The sequence below is a fragment of the Eimeria necatrix genome, genomic scaffold (assembly GCF_000499385.1).
Source record: "Eimeria necatrix Houghton genomic scaffold, Enh_scaff608, whole genome shotgun sequence".
Lineage (NCBI taxonomy): Eukaryota > Apicomplexa > Conoidasida > Eucoccidiorida > Eimeriidae > Eimeria > Eimeria necatrix.
Window position 1 is genome coordinate 1 of NW_013654464.1, and position 22,550 is coordinate 22,550.

The 22,550-nt window shown below is 58.1% G+C and overlaps 5 protein-coding genes across 5 annotated transcripts; 2 read left to right on the forward strand and 3 right to left on the reverse strand.

Annotated features, from left to right (window-relative positions):
- Positions 1–3,022: 3,022 nt before the first annotated feature.
- Positions 3,023–3,928, forward strand: ENH_00066200 (hypothetical protein; the record flags this gene model as incomplete). Its single annotated transcript, XM_013582283.1, has 1 exon — positions 3,023–3,928. The coding sequence occupies one exon, from the start codon at positions 3,023–3,025 to the stop codon at positions 3,926–3,928; it is 906 nt and encodes a 301-aa protein (XP_013437737.1).
- Positions 3,929–6,449: 2,521 nt separating this feature from the next.
- ENH_00066210 (hypothetical protein, conserved) lies at positions 6,450–12,308 on the reverse strand (the record flags this gene model as incomplete). The annotated part of the gene is made up of 1 exon (XM_013582284.1): positions 6,450–12,308. The coding sequence occupies one exon, from the start codon at positions 12,306–12,308 to the stop codon at positions 6,450–6,452; it is 5,859 nt and encodes a 1,952-aa protein (XP_013437738.1).
- A 464-nt stretch (positions 12,309–12,772) lies between these two features.
- On the forward strand, positions 12,773–13,907 carry ENH_00066220 (hypothetical protein; the record flags this gene model as incomplete). The annotated part of the gene is made up of 3 exons (XM_013582285.1): positions 12,773–12,812; positions 13,200–13,588; positions 13,842–13,907. The coding sequence occupies 3 exons, from the start codon at positions 12,773–12,775 to the stop codon at positions 13,905–13,907; spliced, it is 495 nt and encodes a 164-aa protein (XP_013437739.1).
- Positions 13,908–15,563: 1,656 nt separating this feature from the next.
- ENH_00066230 (ubiquitin-conjugating enzyme domain-containing protein, putative) lies at positions 15,564–16,643 on the reverse strand (the record flags this gene model as incomplete). The annotated part of the gene is made up of 4 exons (XM_013582286.1): positions 15,564–15,725; positions 16,004–16,073; positions 16,308–16,411; positions 16,620–16,643. 4 exons carry the CDS (start codon positions 16,641–16,643, stop codon positions 15,564–15,566), a joined length of 360 nt encoding a protein of 119 aa, XP_013437740.1.
- A 3,841-nt stretch (positions 16,644–20,484) lies between these two features.
- On the reverse strand, positions 20,485–22,550 carry ENH_00066240 (hypothetical protein, conserved; the record flags this gene model as incomplete). Its single annotated transcript, XM_013582287.1, has 3 exons — positions 20,485–20,782; positions 21,026–21,945; positions 22,122–22,550. Coding segments are annotated over 3 exons (1,647 nt in total), but the record flags the coding sequence as incomplete, so codon positions are not given.

A 22,550-nucleotide genomic window follows, 5' to 3' on the forward strand; every position in this document is an offset into this window, starting at 1 on the left:
TCCCGCCCCGCGGCCGGGGGGGCCCCCCGCCCCTCCGGGGGGGCCCCCTCGCCTTCTAGACCCTCCCCCGCGCCTTCCCTCTCCGACCCGCCGCCCCCTCCCGCCCCCGGGGGGCCCCCGTGGCTGCTGGCGTGGCGGGCCCTGGCGAGGAGCTCGTGGAGGGGGACTTGGAAGTATTTGAAGTTTTTGGGTTCGAAGTGGAGAGTGGGGGGCCAGGGTACCACGTGGGTACTGACGGGCTTGTTGGGGGTGCGGCTTTCGAGGTACCCGGGGGCCCCCCAGAGGCCCACGCAGGGGCCCACGGGGGCCCCCCGCAGCACGCAGGGGGCCCCCCGGGGCACCACTTCTTCCAGGAAGGCCTTCGCGCTGCTGCAGTGCACCACAGGCACTTCCTCCGGAGGCACAGGCAGCAGGGGGGCCCCCCGGGGGGCCCCCCGGGGGGGCTGGCCTGGGGGCCCCCGGGGGCAGGGGGGGCCCCCAGGTCAGGGGGGCCCCCTGGGGCAGGGGCACAGGGGGCCCCTGCTGCTGGGGAACTGGGACACGGTGGAGGCATTGTGGCTAGCTGCAGCTAGCTATGGCTAGCCACAGCTAGCTGCAGCTAGCCACAGCTAGCTAGCCAGAGAGCCGCAGATAGCTGCAGCTAGCTGCAGCTAAGAAGAGCAGCAGCAGCAGCAGCAGCAGCTGCAGCACGGGGCGCTGAGCTGCTGCTGTGGGGCCCCTCAGGGCGTCTTGGGAGTTGAAAAAGAAAGAAAATAATTTAATTTAATTTAATTTAAAAATTAAAATTAATTTTTAATTTTAATTTAATTGAAAAAGACAAAAAGGCGGAAAGTCGATGCCCCAGCTGCGCCCGACTCCCCAGCCCGATCGAGGCCCCAAACCCTAAACCCTAATTTCAAACCCTAAACCCTAAACCCTAGTTTCAAACCCTAAACCCTAAACCCTAATAGCTAAAACCTGAAATACGAACCCTAAGAGACATATGTTCTTCGTCCAAACTCGATGGGTGAGGGGAAGGGGAGTCTTCGTGTTCAGATTTAGGGTTTAGGGTTTAGGGTTTAGGGTTTGGGTTCCACGGTTTAGGGTTTAGGGTTTAGGGTTTAGAGTTTGTTGGTCTTTAACGGCGTTTTTACTCCATTTCAACGGAATTTCAGTGCTCAGGGTGTGTCTTGGGGCTTTCGGGCTTTGGGTCTAGGGTTTAGGTCTAGGGTTTAGGGTTTAGGGTTTAGGGTTTAGCGCTTAGGGTTTAGGGTTTGATTCTAGGCGGGTGCTTGCGTCGTATATGCGCTTGCATAAGGCTTTCGCGCCTAAACCCTAAACCCTAAACCCTAAACCCTAAACCCTAAACCCTGGAGGCTTTGGGAGGCTACAAACGGCAGAAGATATGCAAACGGCGAAAAGAGCATTTAGGGTTTAAAGGCTCAGGGTTTAGGGTTTAGGGTTTAGGGTTTAGGGTTTGCAGAAGGACGCTTGCATGCCTTTTATCAAACGTACTTTGGGGCTGCTGCCTCTTTTGTTCTTTGCAACTGAAGCTCCAAGCCTTAGCGCTGAAGCCCTAAACCCCAAACCCTAAACCCCAAACCCTAAACCCCAAGCCCTAAACCCCAAACCCTAAACCCTAAACCCTAGCCCTAAACCCTAGGAACAACGCAATGGCGTGCGCCGCCTCCGTGGCTAGCTGCAGCTAGCCTCGGCTGGCTGCAGCTAGCTACAGCTAGCTGCAGCTAGCTGCAGCCTGCTGTAGCTAGCTGTAGAAAGCTGTAGCTAGCTGTGGCTAGCTGTGGCTAGCTGTGGCTAGCTGTGGCTAGCTGTAGCTAGCTGTAGCTAGCTGTAGCTAGCTGTGGCTAGCTGTGGCTAGCTGTGTGGGCACAGAGGCCTTTTGTTGATATTTGTGCACAGCCAAGGCCTGTCCCGAGGCTACTGGGACTGTGGGACCAGGGAGTAGGGTTTAGGGTTTAGGGTTTAGGGTTTAGGGTTTTTGGCATAGGGTTTGGTCTGGAGGGTTTAGGGTTTGGGGAAAAGAGGCTAGGGTTTACTGGGGCTGAGGGTTTGGGGGGGCGGCCAGAATGGCGCGTGCAAGGGCTCTGTCTTTGCGTGGAATATGTCTACTTGTTTCGAGGGTTTAGGGTTTAGGGTTTAGGGTTTAGGGTTTGGGGTTTAAGGTTTTCCCCTCTTTGTTGCCTCGGCCTGCTGAGACGGCGGCGGCGGAGTGTCTAGCTGGGGTGGGTTGTTGGGGCCCTGAGGGTTTAGGGTTTTGGACGCGGAGGCCAGGGTTGGGGGTTTAGGGTTTGGAAAGTGGGGTTTAGGGTTTAGGGTTTAGGGTTTAGGGTTTGGGCGGGGTTTGGTGCTGAACTCGCTGGGGAGCGACAGAGGTCGTGGCTGGGGCGGCCGCTGCAGCCGCGCAGAGTTAGAAGACGAGGAAATTAATTTGAATTTGAAAATAAAAAAAAGAAAGAAAAGAGAAGACAATTCGTTTTAAGCGGACGGAGCTAGGGTTTAGGGTTTAGGGTTTAGGGTTTAGGGTTTGGGGTTGCGGCGCACGAGCGGTTCGGTCTGCGTGGCTGCGGCGGCAGCCGAGATCAGCGGCGTTTCAAGGCCTTTAATTAAAAAAGATTAATTATTTTAAAAGAACTTTTTGTTTTTAATTTAATTAATTCAAATAAGTGACGCATTTGGAACTCCGAAGCTGCATTTCAGCGCCGCTGAGTCACTTCGCTCGCCCGCGCCTCGCTGCCTTTTCAGGTGTACGTACACCGCAGCGCCTCTCCCGCAACTCTTCTTCTTCCTTTCTTCGGCTGTATCGACACCAAATAAATAATTAAAAAAGAGACGGACAAGAAGGTCACTTGCTGCACCAAAAGTTCGGCTGCGAGCGCCGAGGGTTTAGGGTTTGGCCAGGGCTGGAGCGCCAAAGGCGCGGTTTCGGGCGAGGGTTTAGGGTTTAGGGTTTAGGGTTTGCCCCCGCCGCTCCCGCTCCCTCCAGGCCCCCGCTGCGCTCTTCGCTTTCCCCCCCCCGCCCCCCATGCTGCTGCTGCGTCTCCTGCTGCTGCTGTCCGCAGCAGCTGCTGCTGCGCCCCCAGCAGCAGCAGCAGCAGCTCTAGCAGCAGCAGCAGCAGCAGCAGCAGAAACGGGGCTCCACCCCGCAGCAGAACCCACTGCAGCCCCACAAACTGACCTCACTTACCCGGGGGCCCCCGGGGGGCCCCCCGGCTTCTGGTCTTTGTCCCAAGACTCTGTGCATGCAGAGGGGGGCCCCCTGGAGGCCCTGGGGGGCCCCTACGTGTACCCTCCACCCGCTGCTGCTGCTGCAGCAGCAGAAGTCCCGCCTTTTGCTGCAGCAGAGGGGGCCCCCGGGGGCCCCATGATGGTGCACTTGGGGGGCCCCCTGGGCACCTCCCTGCGGCGCCCCTTGGGGGGCCCCCAGGGGGGCCCCCAGGGGGGCCCCCCTGAGTCTTCTTCTAATGGGCTTTCCCCCTCTGCTGCAGCAAAAAGGGGGCCCCTGGAGTCCCCAGTGGGGGGCCCCCAGGGGGGCCCCCCGCAGCAAACAGAAGAAGAAGAAAGAGACCCTCGAGAGCTTTTAAATGTACTATTTTTGTCTCCAGATTCTCTGGAAGTGAAGGAGGTGCAGCAGCAGCAGCAGCAGCAGCAGCAGCGGCAGCAGCGGCAGCAGCGGAGAGCAGCAGCAGTCAAGCTGCTGCTGCTGCTGCTGCTGCTGGCTCTTGCTGCTGCTGCGCTGCAGCGCCTCCGCAAAGGCTTCGCCTTCAGCCCCGCAGCTCTGCAGAGATTCTTCGCAGAAGCTGCAGCAGCAAAATATAAATCAGCAGCAGCAGCAGCAGCAGCAGCAGCAGCAGCAGCAGAAGCAGAAACAAAAGACCGAGCAGCAGCACTGGATGCGGACATGGACTCCGGCTTTGAAGACGAGAGCTGAAAACAGAAAACTATAATTAATTAATTAATTAATTAATTAATTAATTAATTAATTAATTAATTAATTAATTATATTCAACAAAAGAAACAATTAACGAGTTTTAAGAATAACACAAATTGGGCCTATCACAGAACAGCCCCAGGGGGCCCCCAGGGGCCCCCGGGGGGCCCCCAGGGGCCCCTCGGGGGCCCCCACCCCCAGCGTTGCTGCAGCAACACACACAGCAGCAGCGCAGCAGCAGCGCAGCAGCAGCGCAGCAGCAGCACGGGGGCCCCCAGGGGGCCCCAGGGGGCCCCACAACCTGGGGGCCCCCGGGGGGCCCCAAAGACTAAGCGCCTCTGGGGCCCCCCAAGGACTGGGTACCTCAGGGGCCCCCAAAGCCGGGGGCCCCTCTTGGCGGAGCGGCTGTGGGGCCCCCTTGGTCCCTTGGGGGCCCCCCTGCTGCTGCTGCGCTGCTGCTGCGCTGCTGCTGCGCTGCTGCTGCTCTCCCTGGGGTTTTAAAGGCTTTTACAGCTTCAGAAGTTCTCAACATTCGCAGCTAATCTTTGGGGGCCCCTTCCTTGGGGGCCCTTTGTGAGGCCCCGGGGGGCCCCCCACTTGTGCCCTTTTTGGGGCCCCTGGGGGCCCCCCACTTGCGCGCGGCAGGGGCTTCAAGTGGGTCTCTGTGGGGCCCCCGGGGGGCCCCTGGGGGCCCCCGGGGGCCCCCAAAGAGGCCCAGAGGTGCAGCTAAAGGCACTTGTCGAGGGTACTACTATGGGGGCCCAATATGTTCCATTTGGGGGCCCCCAAAAAGGCACTTGTACTATCTCATGAGAGCCGCCCGAGGGGGCCCCCGATGTGCCTCTGGAGACCCTTCCGGGGCCCCCGGGGGCCCCTGGGGGCCCCTGGAGGCCCCTGGGGGCCCCCGGGGGCCCCCTGGGGACCCCTGAAGGGCCCCCGAGGGCCCCCTGGGGGCCCCTAGGGGCCCCCGAGGGCCCCCTGGGGGCCCCTAGGGGCCCCCTGGGGGCCCCTTGGGGCCCCTATTTGAGGGGCCTCGGAAGGCTTTTTGGGAGCTTTTGTTATCGGTTTTAAATGTGGCCAGTCGCTTTATTTTTATCATTTGGGAGAAAGCGGCGAAATTGTCTTTGGCGGCGGCCTGGGGGCACAGCTAGGGTTTAGGGTTTAGGGTTTAGGGTTTAGGGTTTGGGGTTTGGGGCGGTGTGGCTGCGAGCAGCAGCTGCTGCTGCTCCTGGGGCACTTGTTTGCAGCCACAAGTCCCTTTAAATAAACCCTAAACCCTTTTTGTCTGTACTCAAAGAACTGCACTCCGCTTTGCTGTTCACTAGGGTTTAGGGTTTAGGGTTTAGGGTTTAGGGTTTAGCTGCTTCTGCCGCAGGAAGAGGCGGGAAAGTCGCTGCAAACAAATGGATAATAGGCAAATAAGAATAACTAAATAAATAAAATACAAATAAACAAATAAATATAAATAATAAATAAATAAATAAATAAATAATAAATAAATAAAAACAAATGAATAAATGATAAAGAGATAAACAACCCTCCAACCAGTCCTAAACAAAAAACAGAAACTTGCGGGTTCTCCGCATGCAGCTTCTGCTGCTGCTGCTGCGCAGCAGGCCAGAGCTGCTGCTGCTGCTGCTGCTGCTGCTGCAGCAGCAGCAAAGCAGCCACTAAAGCCCTTTTGCTGTTGTGGGCCCAAATACATACAGAGCAACAGGGGCCCCCCGGCCCCACCCTGGGGGCCCCGGGGGCCCCCCTTTGCTGCGCTCTCTTAGTCCCTGCTGTGCAAGCTCCCCACCAGCTAGCTGTAGCTAGCCGCAGCTAGCTGCAGCTAGCTGTGGCTAGCTGTGGATAGCTGTGGCTAGCTGTGGCTAGCTACAGCTTGCTGCTGATAGCTGCAGCTGTACAGCTAGCCACAGCTAGCTTCAGCTAGCCACAGCTAGCTTCAGCTAGCCACAGCTAGCTTCAGCTAGCCACAGCTAGCTGAGGCTAGCTGCAGCTCGCCACAGCTAGCCACAGCCAGCTGAGGCTAGCTGCAGCTCGCCACAGCTAGCCACAGCTAGCCTCAGTTAGCTGCAGCTCGCGTCAGCTAGCCACAGCTAGCCTCAGCTAGCTGCAGCTAGCTGAGGCTAGCTGCAGCTGTCCACAGCTAGCCTCAGCTAGCCACAGCTAGCTGCAGCTAGCCACAGCTAGCTACAGCTAGCTACAGCTAACTGGGCCAAAGGAGGGAGAGGGGAGAGCTCAAAAACAAAAAAAGAACTCAGGAGCAAAAGCCCCATGAGCTGCTGCATGCGGCATGAAGCCGCGCGCAGTCTAATAACTGCTGCATTTCGCTGCTGCTGCTGCTGCTGCTGCTGCTGCTGCTGCTGCTGCTTTTGCTGGCAGCAGCGACTGCAGCCAGTGGACAAATATTAAAACAAGTCTAACTACCTGCACGCTGTGGAACTAGCGATGAACCAATTGCTGCAGGAGTGTTGCTGCTGCTGCTGCTGCAGCAGCAACTCCTCCACCAAAACCTTGACTAACACGTGGCTTTTGGAGCAGCAGCAGCAGCAGCAGCAGCAGCAGAACGCAGCTGCTGCAGCAGCAAACCCCGCAGGGACGACAGCAGCTTTTGGTGCTGCGCCTCCCCATCACAGCAGCGCCGTCTTTGCTGCTGCTTTTGCTGCTGCTCCTGCTGCCGCTTTTGCTGCTGCTGCTGCTGCTGCTCTCTCTGCCAAACTTCCACCAAGGCCAGAGACACGCACAGGACTCGGCGAGATTCCTGCTGCTGCTGCTGCTGCTGCTGCTGCTGCAGGCGCGTGTCAGTTTGCTGCTGCATATGAAGAACCTGCTGCAAAATGCAAGCCAGCAGCACCCTCAGTCGCAGCAGCGGAGCTTCTGCTGCTGCTGCTGCTGCTGCTGCTGCTGCTGCTGCGTGCTTCGCCGTGAAGGCAGCCTGGAGAGAGGCAGCATGTTTTAGTAAAGGCTGCCACAGCACCACCAGTAAGTCCACGGGAGCAGCAGCATGAGCAGCAGCAGCAGCAGCAGCAGCAGCAGCAGCAGATCCCTCTTGCTGCAGCAGCTGCAGCCGCTGCAGCAGAGCACGCACTTTGACTGCGCCCTTCAGAGACGCCCAGGCGTAGCAGCAGCAGCTGCTGCTGTCATTCGAATCTGCTGCTGCAGCAAGACAGTTCCCCAGAAGCAGCAGCAGCTGGTCTCGTACACGCTCTGCTGCTGCTATTGATGCTGCTGCTGCTGCTGCTGGCGCTGCTGCTGCTGTTGCTGCTGCTGCTTTTGCTGAAATCCCAGTATCACGCCGCCGCCGCTTGAGTCTTGCTGCACCCTCTGCGTCGGCCTGCTGCTGCTGCTGCTGCTGCTGCAGCTCTTGATGCCGCTGCTTCCGCGGTGGAGGGCGCTGCAGCAACGGCTGCTGCTGCTGCTGCTGTTGCTGCTGCTGCTGTTGCTGCTGCTGCTCGTACGCAGTTCCCTGCTGCTGCTGCTGCACAGTCATCTGTCTGTGCGTCTGCCTCTGATTCTGCTGCTTCTGCTGCTGCATCTGACGCAGCGGAGCCTTTGCTGCAGTAGGGGCTTGCTGGCACTGCTGCTGCTGCTGTTGCTGTTGCTGCTGCTGCTGCTGCTGCTGCTTTTGCAGCTGCAGCGGCAGCAGCACCTCACCCTCCTCAAGCTGCTGCTGCTGTCCCTGCCGCAGTGGCGGCAGCAGCTCGTCCCCAACCTTTTGCTGCAGTCGTGCAGCTTGCTGCTGCTGTTGCTGCTCCTGTTGCAGTGGCAGCAGCAGCTCGTCCTCGAGCTGCTGCTGCGATAGTTCTTCCTGCTGCTGCTGCACCTGCTGCTGCTGCACCTGCTGCTGCTGCGACACACGCGGCTTACGCGCGCGTTGCTTCTGCTGCTGCTGCTGCTGCTGCTGCTGAGGCCCTTGCTGGCGCCGCTTACGCTGCTGCTGCAGCACTTTACCTTGCTGCTGCAGCATCTTGTCTTCCTGCTGCAGCACTTTGTCCTTCTGCTGCAGCGCCTTTTCGTGCCGCTGCAGCACCTCGTGCTGCTGCTGCTGCAACAAGTCCTGCTGCTGCTGCTGCTGCCGCTCCTGCTGCAAAGGAAGCAAAAACTCATCCTCAAGCTGCTGCTGCAGTTGTTCATCTAGTTGCTGCTCTGGCTGCTGCTGCTCAGCTTGCTGCTCCTGCTGCAGTGGCAACAGAAACTCGTCTTCAAGCTGCTGCTGCAGCTGCCCCTGCTGCTGCTGCTGCTGCTGCGGCTGCTGCCGCTCGTGTTGCAGTGAGAGCTGCTGCCTGACCTGAAGCTCCTGTTGCTGCTGCGCACTCTGCTGCTGCTGCTGCTGCTGCTGCTGCTGCTGCTCGGCTTGCTGCTGCTGCTGTCCCTGAGGCTGCCCCCGTTGCTGCTCCTGCTGCAGCTGCCGCTCTTCCTGCTGCTGCTGGTCTTGCTGCTGCTGCGGCTGCTCTTGCTGCAGCCCGAGCAGCAGCTCGTCCTCCAGCTGCTGCAGGTCTTTCTCTTGCTGCTTCTGCTGCTGAGCAGCAGATTGCTGCTGCTCTTCTTGCTGCTGTTCTTTCTCCAAAGACAGGGGGAGCTCTTTCCGAAGCTTCTGCTGCTGCCGCTCTTGCTGCTGCTGCTGCTGCTGCTTCTGTTGCCGCTGCAGCTGCTGCTGCTCTTGTGGCTGCCGCCGTTGCTGCTGCTGCTGCTGCTGCTTCGGTTCTCCCTTCAGAGAACGAATGAGTTGCTGCTCTTGCTGCTTCTGGTGCTGCTCTTGCTGCTGCTGGTGCTGCTGCAGTTGCTGCTGCTGCTGCTGCTGCCGACAATGCTGCAGTTGCTGCTTGTGACGTCGCTCTTGCTGCTGCTGTTGCTGCTGCTGCTGCTCTTGCTCAAGCGGCAGCACCAACGCATCCTCCAGCTGCTGCTGCAGTTGCTGCGCTTGCTGCTGCTGCTGCTCAACGTCCTGCTGCTGCTGCTGTTCCGGTTGCTGCTGCTGCTGCTGCTGTGTAACTTCTTGCTGCTGTTGCTCTTGCTGCAGCGGAAGCAGCAGCTCGTTCTCCAGCTGCTGCAGGTTTGCTTCCTGCTGCTGCTGCTGCTGCTGCTCAGGCGGCTGCTGCCCAGGTTGCTCTTGCTGCAGAGGGCCCAGCAGCTCATCCTCCATCTGCTGCTGCAGCTCTTCCTCCTTTTGCTGCAACCGCTCCTGCTGCTGCTGCTCTTGCTGCTGCTCCTGCTGCTGCTGCTCTTGCTGCTGCTCCTGCTGCTGCTGCTCTTGCTGCAGCTCTTGCTGCTGCTGCTCTTGCTGCAGCTCTTGCTGCTGCTCTTGCTGCGGTGGACAAAGCAATTCTTCCTCCAGCAGCTGCTGCCCATGCTGCTGCTGCTGCTGCTGCTGCTGCTGCTGCTGCTGCTGCTGCTCCTGCTCCTCCTGCTGCAGTGGGGCCAGCAAGTCCTCCTCCAGCTGCTGCTGGAGTGCTTCTTCTTGCTGCAGCAGCTTGGGCTCCTCTTGCTGCTCCTGCTGTTCTTGTTGCTGCTGCTGCTGCTGCTGCTGCTCTTGTTCCTCCTGCTGCAGTGGGGCCAACATCTCCTCCTCCAGCTGCTGCTGTTCTTGCTGCTGCTCCTGCTGTAGTGAAGCCAGCAGCTCATCTTCCAGTTGCTGCTGAAGTTCTTCTTGCTGCTGCTGCTGCTGCTGCTGCTGCTGCTGTTGCTGCTGCAGCTCTTGCTGAGGCACTTTAGGCTCCTGCTGCTGCTCTTGCTGGTCCTGCTGCTGCAGTTGCTGCTCTTGCTGCAGAGGAGACAGAAGCTCATCCTCCAGCTGCTGCTGCTGCTCTTGCTGCTGCTGCTGCTGCGGCTCTTGTTGCAGTGAGGCTAACAGCTCATCCTCTAGCTGCTGCTGAATTTGTTCCTCTTGCTGCAGCGGCTCAGGCTTCTGCTGCTGCTGCTGCTGCTGCTGCTGCTGCTGCTGCTGCTGCTGCTCTGGCTGATGCTGTTCTTGCTGCAGTGAAGCCACATTCTCCAGCTGCAGATGCTGGTGCAGTTGCTTCTGCTTCTGCTGCTTCTGCTGCTGCTCCCACTGCTGTTCCTGCTGCTGCTGCTGCTGCTGCTGCTGCAGCAATCCATCTTCTCGCTGCTGCTGTTGTTTAAGTTGCTGCTGCTGTTGGACTTGCTGCTGCTGCTGATGGCGTGTAAGAGGCTCCTGCTCTTCTTCCTGCTGCAGCAGCAGCACCGATTTGTCCCCCTCTACCTGCTGCTGGTGCTGCTGCTGCTTCTCCTGCTGCTGCTCCAACGGCCTCTGTCGCTGCTCCTCCTGCTGCTGCTGCTCGAGTTTGTGCTGCTGCTGCTGCTGCTGCTGCTGCTGCTGCTGCTGATTAAATTTGAAGCCGGCTGCCCCAAAAATTTCCTCGTCAAGACTCTCTATGGGCATACTGGAGGACTCCGGCTCCTCTTCATCTTCTGCTGCTGCTGCAGTGCTGCTGCTGCTGCTGCTGCTGCTGCTGCTGCTGCTGCGGCATGTGTATGGCAGCAGCGGATCATCAACGCAGCTAAGCTCGGCAACTCTAGGCGCCCTCTCTACAGCGTCAGCAGCAGCAGATCTTCGCTGCTGCTGCTGCTGCTGCTGCTGCTGCTGCTGCTGCGCTGCAGTGAGCTCTCGGATATGTCTGGCGTCAGCAGCAGCAAGCCGCTTGAGTCTCTTGACATCTTCTTTCTCCCGCTGCAGCAGCAGCAGCGTGTTGGCGAGCAGCTGCTGCTGCTCCTCTTCTGCTGCTGCTGCTTGCTGCAGTTCTTCTTTGAGGAGCTGCTGCTGCTTCTTGGCCATGAGCAGCAAGTGCTCGCGCTGCTGCGCCTCCTCGGCCGCCTGCTGCAGCTGCTGCTGCAGCAGCTCAATCTGCTGCTGCTGCTGCAGCAGCTGCTGCTCCTGCTGCACCAAAGCTTCTTGCTTCGTCTCCAGAGCAGCAGCAAGACGCTGGTTTGCTTCTCCCCAAGACTCATAGCCCTGCAGCTGCAGCTGCAGCAGCTGCTGCCGCAGCGCGTCGCAGCTTTTGCACGTGCTGCTGCTGCTGCTGCTGCTGCTGCTGCTGCTGCTGCTGCTGCCCTTGTCGCTGCTGCAGGTGCTGCTGCTGCTGCTGCTGCGCACCTCACATGAGCTGCCGACAGCAGCAAAAAGACTAGAGCGTGGGGGCCCCTCAGGGGTACCCCCGGGGGGCCCCCCAGGGGGCCCCTCGGGGGGCCCCTCGGGGGGCCCCTCAGGGGGCCCCTCGGGGGGCCCCTGAGCTGCAGCAAAATGTGAGGTATGGGGGGCCCCCCTAGGGGCCCCCCCCTCCATTTCGAATTCTCCAAAAGGGTTCAAATCCAGAAAGGGGGCCCCCTCAAGGGGCCCCTGCTCAGGGTGTTTGCTGCTTCGCTCCTGCTGCTGCTGCAGCGCAGCAGCAGGGCCCCCAGGGGGGCCCCCAGGAGGGGCCCCAGGGGGGCCCCCAGGGGGGCCCCCAGGGGGGCCCCCCAAAGTCTCGTATGGGGACTCTTCCACCTCAAGGTAAGAGCAGAGGCTGTCTTCGAGCTCCTGCAGCAAATCTTCATCAGCAGCAGCAGTTGCTGCAGCAGCAGTTGCTGCAGCAGCAGCTGCTGCAGCAGCAGGTGCTGCAGCAGCAGCAGCATCTTTCTTTTGGCCCTGCCTGCTGCTTGGGGGGCCCCCCTGGCTGCCCTTACCCGTCTCTGCGGCCCACCGGTGGGGCCCCTGAGGGGCCCCCTCAGCGTGCTGCTGCTGCTGCTGCTGCTGCTGCTGCTGCAGCTGCTGCAGCTGTTGCTGCTCCTGTAGGTTCTTTGGCGGTCGGCCCCGGCGTCTCTTGGGCGGGGGCCCTTCAAGCTGCTGCTGCTGCTGCTGCTGCTGCTGCTGCTGCTGCTGCTGCGCCCTGCGGCCTCGCCTGCTGCTGCCCGTCGGTGCCGCGTCAGCAGCGCCTAGCTGCGGAAAGGCAGCTGCTGCTGCAGTTGGGCCTGCAGCAGCAGCAGCAGCAGCAGCAGCAGCAGGGTAAGCAGCAGGGGCGTAAAGATCCTTTTGCTGCTGCCTTTGCTGCTGCTGCTGCTGGTGCTGCTGTTGCTTCTGCTGCTGCTTTCCGGAAGAGCCTTCACCAGCTGCTGCTGCTGCTGCTGCTGCTGCTGCTGCTGGGGGCCCCTCCCCAGCAGCAACCTGGGATATGAATGTAAGCATCTGGTCCCAGCAAAGGGCCCCCATGGGCCCCTTCCCCCCTGCTGCTGCTGCTGCTGCTGCTGCTGCTGCTGCTGCTGCTTTGGGGGGCCCCTCCAGGGGCCCCTCCAGGGGCCCCCTGGGCCCCAGCGAACCCTCAGAAAGCACAGGGAGCTCAGAGGGGCCCCCAGGGGCCCCCCGGTGTACTAAAGCAGGGCACATTACTCACGAGTGCTGCTGCTGCATCTGCTGCAACTGCTGCTGCAGCAGCAGCTGCTGCTGCTGGTGCTGCTGCTGCTGCTGCTCTTGCTGCTGCTGCTGCCTTACGGGTAGAAGCAAAGTTGCTCTGGAGGGGCCTGCGGGCCCTCCCCATCATTCCTGAGGAGCGTCTGCTGCTGCTGCTGTTGCTGCTGCTGTTGCTGTTGCTGCTGCTGCTGCTGCTGCTGCTGCTGCTCCCGTAGCCGCTGCTGCGTCTCGCCGCCCTTAGTGCTGCAGCTACGCCGCTGCTCGTAATGCCGGGCTAGTGGCCTTGCTGCTGCAGTAGCAGCAGCAGCAACAGCAACAGCAACAGCAGCAGCAGCAGCAGCAGCAGCAGCAGCAGCAGCAGGGGGGCCGGTCTACCCGAGCCTCGTCACCCCCGGCCGAGGGTTTAGGGTTTGTTCTTTTAACTGCAGCAACTCATATGGATGACTAAAAAAGATTACGAAAGAGGCCCCAGACCCGAGGGTTTAGGGTCTAGGGTTTAGGGTTTAGGGTTTAGGGTTTAGGGTTTAGGGCGAAGGGTTTAGGTTCTGGCAGGTGGGGAGGAACTACGGAGCCATCTTCTCTGCCCTTTCGTTTCTCCGCACTCTTCACAGTTGAGAAGTTTTATTTAGGGTTTAGGGTTTAGGGTTTAGGGTTTAGGGTTTAGGGTTTAGGATTTGGCTGAACGCCATAGCCGCTGACCCAGACAGCCCCAACTCCCCTGGCGCATGCTGTCAAGCATTAAGCATTAGGGTTTAGGGTTTAGGGTTTAGGGTTTAGAGATTAGGGTTTGTAGAGACTTTCGATGTTTTGCGGGGGACAAATTCGCAAAAAAGCAATTAGGGTTTAGGGTCTGCCCCTTGTTTGAAGAAGCAGCAGCTGCAGCAGCAGCTGCAGCAGCAGCTGCAGCAGTTAACAGCAGCAGCTTGAGCAGCAGCTGCAGCAGTCACAGCAGCAGCTTAAGCAGCAGCTGCAGCAGTGACAGCAGCAGCTGCTGCAGCAACAGCAACAGAAGCAGCAGCAGCCACGTCACGAGCAACAGCAGCAACAGCAGCAGCGGCAACAGCAGCAGCAGCAGCAGCAGCAGCACCAGTAGCAGCAGCAACAGTAGCACCGGCAAAAGTCGCAGCAACAACAGTAGGAGCAGCAGGAGCAGCAGCAACAACAGCAGCAACAGCAGCAGCAGCAGCAGCAGCAGTGGTCTTGATGAGGCTCTCCTGCCCCCTTCTGGACCGCTGGAAGTCCAGCTGGACGTACAAGTCCGCCCAAACCCTAAACCCTAAACCCTAAACCCTAAACCCTAAACCCTTGGTAGCAGCAGCGTGGCCCCCAAACCGGGGGCTCCGTCCGCGAAGGCCGCAAGCCGCAACCCTTTGCTGCTGCTGCTGCTGCTGCTGCTGCTGCTGCTGCTGCTGCTGCTGCTGCTCCCCTCACCCCAAAGGGCTCCACGGCTGAGGACCCACGGCCTAGGGTTTAGGGTTTAGGGTTTAGGGTTTAGGGTTTGTGCTGCAGGCTGCAGAAGTACCGCGGGGGCCCCCGCTGGAGCCTCCCCCGCTTTATGGTCCAGGGGCCCTTTAGGGGCCCCAAGTTTAGGAGGCCCCCCACTCTAACAAAGTGGGGCCTCCCGCAGCAAACTCGCCCCAGCAGCAGCAGCAGCAGCAGCAGCAGCAGCAGCAGCAGCAGCAGCAGCAGCAGCCGCAGCAGCAGCAGCAGCAGCAGCAGCAGCAGCAAGTTCTGCGATATGCTCAAGCTGCATGAAGTCAGCGGCAAATTCAAAGCCGTCAGCAGCTCACACTTCAACAGGGCGGGACTCGGGCCCGCGCCCTAAACCCTAAACCCTAAACCCTCAGGGTTTAGGGTTTAGGGTTTGCGGGGCCTTGGGGTTAACCCTAAACCCTAAACCCTAGACCTCTTTATCATTTTTGCGTCTTCTTTAACTACAGAACCTCCTAGCTGCTGCGCTCCAGTACCCCCCACTGCCCCACCCAACCCTAAACCCTAAACCCTAAACCCTAAACCCTAATTTGTCGCCTCAGCCCCAAAACAGCGTCTAATACTTCAGAGTCTCTGGCGCCATAACGAGAGCGGTGAGGGGGCCCCAAGGGGCCCCCGACCCGTTGGGCTGGGGCCCCTGGGGGCCCCTGGGGGCCCCCTGGGGGCCCCCGGGGGCCCCCGGGGGCCCCCCGGGTCCTGGGGTCACCTGGGGGCCCTTTGGGCCCCCCGAAAACCCCTAAGCGAAAACCCCTGAGGGCCTGGGGCCCCTGGGGGCCCCCAAAACCGCAAAAGCCAAACTACTTCTGCCTTGGCACCAAAGATGATGTGCAACGGGGGCCCCGGGGGCCCCTGGGGGCCCCCGGGGGGCCCCCAGGGGCCCCCGGGGGCCCCCAGGGGGCCCCCGGGGGGCCCCCCGCGACCCCGCCGCACGCACAACCACCACCACAATTTCGCCACCGTCCCTACTGGGGGCCCCCCAAGGGGCCCCCTGAGACCCACACCCAAGGGGGCCCAAGGGGCCCCTGGGGGGCCCCCGGGGGGCCCCCGGGGGCCCCCGGGGGCCCTCTACCCTCGGGGACCACAGCAGTACCTGTACTGCAGAAAGGGCCTCACGCCTTCGCGCTCGGACAGCCCCTGGGGGCCCCCAATGATCCCCTGGGGGCCCCCTGGGGGCCCCTGGGGGCCCCGTAGACCCCCAGGGGCCCCGTAGACCCCCGGGGGCCCCTGGAGGCCCCCAAGAAGCTCCTGGGGGCCCCCTGGGCCCCTGCGGGCCCCCGAGCGGCCTGGGGGGCCCCCGGGCTAGAGAGGGGCCCGCAGGGCCCCCAGGGGCCCCGGAGGGGCCCCGGAGGGGCCCCCAGGGGCCCCCAGGGGCCCCCGGGGGCCCCCCGGGGGCGGAGGGGGGCCCCCCGGGGGCCCCCTTCTGACAAAAAGGGCCTGAAATCTACTGTGCATATTTCTGAGACCACTCGCGGGCTGTTTGGTCATAACGGGCCCTGTCAGTTTTGTAAATGTGGGCGATTTCGGGGACCAGGGGGTCGTCTGCAGCAGCAAACCCTAAACCCTAAACCCTAAACCCTAAACCCTAAACCCTAAACCCTAGGTCCCGCGCTGGGGAGTCAGCCTCCCTCGGGGAGGCAGCAGCAGCAGCTCCGCCGCAGCCGCGGAACCGCGGGCGGCCGCGCAGCCGCAGGCCAAACCCCAAACCCCAAACCCCAAACCCTAAACCCTAAACCCTAAACCCTAAACCCTCGTACCGGGGTTGGGGTCTGTGAGCAGCGACGAAATGGACAGCAGCACTTTGCTAATGGTCAACGCAGGTGACCATTGGTCCTTGAGGATGTCGAGGCAAATGGCCCCTTGGCCGTTGATGTTGGGGTGGTAGATTTTGGTGGTGAAGTTCACCTGCGCAAACCCTAAACCCTAAACCCTAAACCCTAAACCCTCGCCGCAGCCGCGCCCCGCAAACCCCGGGCCCGGGCAGAGCATCAAAAACGCGCGACTAGGGTTTGGCTCTGGCGACTACGGCTTCCCAGCTAGGGTTTAGGGTTTGCCAGCTAGGATTTAGGGTTTGCCAGCTAGGGTTTAGGGTTTGCCAGCTAGGGTTTAGGGTTTGCCAGCTAGGGTTTAGGGTTTGCCAGCTAGGGTTTAGGGTTTGCGAGCTAGGGTTTAGGGTTTCGCACCTTCGGGGGTTTAAACGGATAATCTGAGGGGAAATGTATATTCAAGAAGAAGACACCGCCGCTGTAAGGACTGCAGCAAAACGCAAAACCCTCACCCACCTCCCTAAACCCCAAACCCTAAACCCTAAACCCTAAACCCTAAACCCTAAACCCTGAAGGGTGGGCGAACCGGCGAGCAAAACCTCCGGACAAAGAACTCCCTGGAAAGCAGACTGGGGCCTCCAGAACCAGGGCTTGGGGTCTAGGGCCTAGCACCCACTAGGCCTTAGGGTTTAGGGTTTAGGGTTTAGGGTTTAGGGTTTACCTGTCCTCAGGCCCCATAATGGTCGCCTGCCAGTGGAAGAGGTCATCGCCCACGGGGCCCGCCGAGCAGTTTGTGGGCGGGTCCTTACTCAGGTCATTGAGCTCCTAAACACAAACCCTAAACCCTAAACCCTAAACCCTAAACCCTAAACCCTAAACCCTAAACCCTAAACCCTAGCTGCCCAGCCAGCGCCTAGCAGGACGTACCCCGGAACCGCGAAGCCAAACCCCAAACCCCAACCCCAAACCCCAAACCCCAAACCCCAAACCCTAAACCCTAAACCCTAAACCCTAAACCCTAAACCCTAGAGACCTTGTTAATCCGTTTAAGCGCCATTTTGCCTGGAAAGAAAGAAATGATTAAAAGAAGCGGCAGGCCTTAAGAGAGGCCGGAGGCCGCAGCAGCGAATTGAGGTGTCTGTACACCTGACGGGTGGCCAGCCAAAGGGAGGAAAGAACACACCCGAACCAAACCCTCGAAGCGCCCTGCAGCAGAAACCCAAACCCTAAACCCTAAACCCTAAACCCTAAACCCTAGCGGCCGCGGGCGGCCGCGGGCGGGGTCCAGAAACCCCAAAAGAGCGGCTTCAGCCCGGGAAAAGCAGCAGCAGCAAAGGAAGAAGAAGAAAGGAGGCAGCAGCAGCGCCGCAGCAGCACATGCGATCCGCAGCAGCAGCAGCAGCAGCAGCAGCTGCTGCTGCTGCTGCTGCTGCTGCTGCTGCTGCGCGAAAATAAGGCAGAGGGGAAGAGGGCACAGAAAAGGAAAAGTGAAGAGCCAGAAGGAGAAGAGGAGAGAGAAAGGAAAAGGCGCAGGGTCTGAGGTGTATGTACACCTCAGAGGAGCGAGGCGGACGCAACAAACGAATACACCCGGGGGCCCCCCGAACTGCCCGACGAAATTAAAGAAAAAGAAATTAATAATAAATGATTTATCTGCAATTTAAAGTCTTAAATACAAAACCCCAAACAAGTACCGTTGGGGGGCAGCAGCGCCGGCTCTCGCGCCCGCTAAACCCTAAACCCTAAACCCTAAACCCTCGGCCTAAACCCTAGACCCACAGAAACGAGGCGTCCAGTCCCAAGAAAAGATCTCTTTTTCATGCAGTTAAAGCAGAAACCCTAAACCCTAAACCCTAAACCCTAAACCCTAAACCCTCGCAGCAACCCTTGCTGCACGCCGCTTCTGTCGCTGCAGCAGCAGCAGCAGCGCCCTGCTGCTGCGCAGCACAGGGGCCGCAGCAGCAGCAACGCGCAGGCTGTCCGTTTCGAAGCAATTTTCGAATTAAAAAGATTTATTTTTACAAAATATAATATTTATCAACTTATAAGACTGTTTGCTCTCCAGTAAACCCTAAAAAAGGGTTTCAGAGGCCCCCCTCCGCCCGCCTCCCTACGCCCGGCCCTAACCCCACGCCCTCCTAAACCCTCAGGGTTTAGGGTTTTGTTTCTCTCCACACTAGGGGGCCCCCCGAGCAGCAGGAGGCCCCAGGGGCCCCCCGGGGGCCCCCCGCTAGTGTCCTAGCTCGAAGACACCCCGCAGCTTTTGCTGCTGCTGCAGCAGGGGGCCCCCCCCTGTGTGGGTCTAGCTGCTGCGCGAGACACTGCAGGGGCCCCCGGGGGGCCCCCGCAGGGCCCCAGGGGGCCCTGGGGGCCCCTAGGGGGGCCCCGGGGGCCCCTGGGGGCCCCTGCTGCTGCAGCGCATGCAGAGGAGCAGCTAGTTAGGTCTTTTCTTAGCTTTTGAGTTGCTGTTTGTCAAAAAATATTCCCTCAGTATAGATCTGCTGCAGTTAGTTATTTGTAAAACACTTTTTGCCGCAGAAGCAGCAGAGGGGGCCCCCTGGGGGCCCCCTGGGGGCCCCCTGGGGGGCCCCCTGGCTTGAAACTTCTTGCTGCTGCATGCAGCCCCGTGAAACGGCAAATGGCCTGGCTAGCTAGCTAGCTAGCTGGGCAGCTAGCCTAGCTAGCTAGACAAGCACCCCGCCAGCTAGCCAGCTAGCCAGCTAATTAGCTAGCTGGTTAGCTAGCTGGCTAGCCAGCTAGCTGGCCTGGTTAGCAACAGGGGCAGACACTACGTACGCAGCGAGCCCAGCTAGCTAGCCCGCTAGCTAGCCACAGCTAGCTGGGCAGCTGGCTAGCTAGCTAGCTGGGAGGCGCTGGGATCGCGATCCCGATCCCCCTGGGATCGATCCCGCGGGGATCGGGATCGTTTCGAATTTAAGAGCAGCAGAAAGTTCTGCAGCAGCAGCAAGTTAGCCAGCTGCTGCGTATTTGCATTACTCATTACTTATTCAGCCATATTTAGAACCATTCTAAAGCATTTAAATGCATTTAAATGCATTTAAATGCATTTAAATGCATTTAAATGCATTTAAATGCATTTAAATGCATCAAAATGTACTTAAATGAATTTAAATGTATTTAAAAATATTTAAATCTGTTCAAAAGTGTTTAAATTAATTAAAATGGACTTAAATGTACTTTGGTGTGGAATTATGTAAATTGTATTTATGTAATTTAATTACAAAATATATAAATGGATTTGTCTGCAAATAAAGTTATATAATTTAATTACAATATATATATTATATAATTCTATTTGTCTACAAATGCAAGTATTTAATTTAAATGCGATATATATATATATATGTTTATCTACAAATTATATATATATATATATATATATATAACATTATATATATATATATATAAAGTTATATATATATATATATATATGTACATGCATGCATATATTGTGTTATACATAAGCTCAACTAAAACAAACGCATATATACATATATACACACATATAAACATATATATATATACATATATATATATATACATTTAAAATATATATATATATATACATATATGTATGCACGGACACACATATATATATATATATATATATATATATATATATATATATATATATATATATATTATATATTACATATGTATATACATAATATATATATATTATATACATACATATTATATATGTATATAAATAGTATATATGCATATACATATTTATATGTTTCTATGTAGAATTTACTTCTTATATTTACCAATATAGACATGGAAATAAATATACATAAATATGTATACATATATACATTTATTCATATATTTATATATAAATATATGAATATATATATACAAATATATATATATAATCTATACATATATATATATAGATATATTATATATAAAAGCCTCTGAATACATATACGCGCATTCGGGTGTATACACATTCCAAATAAATTAAATAAATTGAATAAATAAATTAAATAAAATAAATAAATAAATAAATAAAATAAATAAAATAAAATAAAAATGAAGATACAAATCCGCATGCAAACTCCACTTAGTGCAAAAAGAAGAAAAGCCGCCACAGGCGGATTTCAAAAGTCCATTTGGCGGAAAAATTCTTTTTTTGAATTTTTCCAACAAAAAAAATAAATTAATTCATTTTTATTTCTCATTATGATAAGATAGTTCATTTTTATTTCTTTTTTCTCCAAACTTTTCGAAAAATGAATTAAAAGCTGCTTTCCACTTTTTGCATTCGCGAAACCCGCCTTCCAGGTGTACAGACACCACAACTTACCTGCGGAAAGCGCATGCAAACCCATTACCTACAACTTACAGCTAGCTACAGCTAGCTGTAGCTAGCTGTGGCTAGCTGTAGCTAGCTGTGGCTAGCTAGCTGCAGCTAGCTGTAGCCAGCTGTAGTTAGCTGCAGCTAGCTAGCTGCAGCTTGCTAGCTGCAGCTAGCTAGCTGCAGCTAGCTGTGGCTAGCTGCAGCAAGCCGTGTCTGCAGCTAGCTGTAGCTAGCTGTAGTTGGCAGCAGCTAGCGGTGGCTAGCTGCAGCCAGCCGCGAGAGCTACGTGGGGTGCCCGGGAGGTCCCAAACCCTAAACCCTAAACCCTAAACCCTAAACCCTAAACCCTAAACCCTAAAAATGGAGGATTAAATTAAATAAAATTAAGTTAAATACTAAATGTCCTAAAGGGTGCTGCTGCAGGCGCCGAGCCCAGTCGCCCAGGCGCGTTTGGCGCCGCTACCGCTGCTGCAGCAGCTGCTGCAGCTGTCGCTGCTGCTGCTGCTGCGGCTGTTGCTGCTGCTGCTGCTGCTGCAGCAGCAGCAGCAGCAGGAATGCGCGCAGCCATTAATTACCCGTTCCCTGTTTGTGTCTCCTTTCTGCTGCTGCTACCTGAAGTGGCAAACGAATGCATAAACACAGAGCCCGATCCCCTCGACCCCCTCTGCTGCTGCTGCTGCTGCTGCTGCTGCTGCTGTTGCTGCTGCTGCTGCTGTTGCTGTTGCTGCTGCATTTCCTGGCGCCCCCCGCTGCCCCGCAGCTGCTGCAGGGGCTGTTCGTCGCTGGCCCTGAGCTGGGCGCTGCCCAGCTTCCCACTCTCCCCGCTGCTGCTGCTGCTGCTGCTGCTGCTGCTGCTGCTGCTGCTGCTGCTGCAGCGCAGCAGCAGCAGCAACTACTCGGAAAGCCCGTGGGCACTGTAGAGCTGCTGCGCATCAGCAGCAAGCGGGTAATAGGGCCCCAAGGGAAAGGACAGCAGCTGCGCATAAGCAGCAGAGAGGGGCCCCTTGAGTTCGGGGCCCCCGGGGCCCCCGGGGCCCCCGGGGCCCCCGGGGCCCCCGGGGGCCCCCGGGGACTGTGGGGCCGCTATAAAGGGGAATGGAGACAAAGAGTACCCATAAATGTCGCTGTAAGTACCCTCGGAGAAGACCAGTGGTCCATCTCTGCTGCTGGGGGGCGGGAGGACGCAGCGGCCCATGGGAAGGGGCCTCTGGGGGCCCCCGAAGGGGCCCCGGGGGCCCCCCTCGGGGGGGCCCCCCGGGAAGGGGGGCCCCCGGGGGCCCCCGCCCTCGCCGCGGCGGTAGCGCGGCCGCTGCTGCTCGTGCGCGTGCGCTGCTGCTGCTGCTGCTGCTGCTTCCCAGGGGTGCAGCATTGCTGCAGGGGGCCCCCTGCCTGCGGGTCCCGGCCCCGCTGCTGCTGCTGCTGCTGCTGCTGCGTTCTCCGCTGCAGCAGCAGCAGCAGCAGCAGCGGCGGCGGCCTGCTGGGGGCGTCTGTGGCTGGGCGCGGCGCCGAGCTTGCCGCCCTGGTGCTGCTGCTGCTGCTGCAGCAGGTGGAGCGCGTTGCTGCTGCTGCTGCTGCTGCTTCTCCCGCTCTGTTGCTGCGTCTGCTGCTGCTGGCCCTGCTGCTGGTTCTGCTGCTGGTTCTGCTGCTGGTTCTGCTGCTGGTTCTGCGCGTTCTGCGCCGCCGCCGCCGCCGCCGCCCCCTGCTGCTGCTGCTGCTGCTTGGCGTAGCTGCTGCTGCTGCTGCTGCTGCTGCTGCTGCGGGCGGAAGAAGCAAAATGCACGAAGACCATCCGGCCATCTATTATCCTTTCACTCATTTGCACTGCTTTGAAGGCCTCCGAAGGAGTGGCGAAGTTCAGAAAGCCGAAGCCGCGGCTGCGGCCTTCGGCGTCGCGGACCACCACGCACTCCTGGAGGGCCCCGAAGACTCCAAAGACTCTTCTCAGAGTTTCCGAAGTTGTTTGGTCGTGTAAATTGCGAACAAAGAGCTTTGTTTGGTCCTTCGCGGCGAACAAATCGGCCGCCAGCTTCACCTGCATGCATGCATGCATGCATGCATGCGCGCATGCATGCGCATGCACGCGGCGTGCGCGCAGCCCGTTTGCGGGTTTCGCACGCTGTTTCGGGCTATTTAAAGGGTTTAATTGGTTTAATTTGTTATTTTATTAATTTAAAGCGTTTAATCGGCCGCTTTGGGCGGCGCGCGCACCTGGAGCTGGCGGCCGTCGAGGGTGAGCGGGCAGGCGACGAAGCAGCGCGAGACCCCCTCCGGGAAGGCGAAAGTGACGAATCCGTAGCCCCTGCTTTGCCCGTCTCGCTCCCGAACTATTAAGGCGTCTGCGACGCAGCCAAAGGTGCGAAAAAACGCCAAAAAACGCTCGTCAGAAGTGCAAAAATGGACATTTCGGACCATCAGGCGGCGGGAGGCGGGCGAGGCGTGCACGCGGTCCGCGCAGTGTCTGTACACCGCGCCGTCCCGCAGCGCCGCCCACGACAGCAGGTCCAGCAGCTGCTCGCGAGACAGCGGAGACAAAAAGTGCCGCAAGGACGCCTCGCTGCTGCTGCTGCTGCTGCTGCTGCTGCTGCTGCTGCTGCTGCTGCTGCTGCTGCTGCTGGTGGGGGAGGTGGGGGTGGGGGG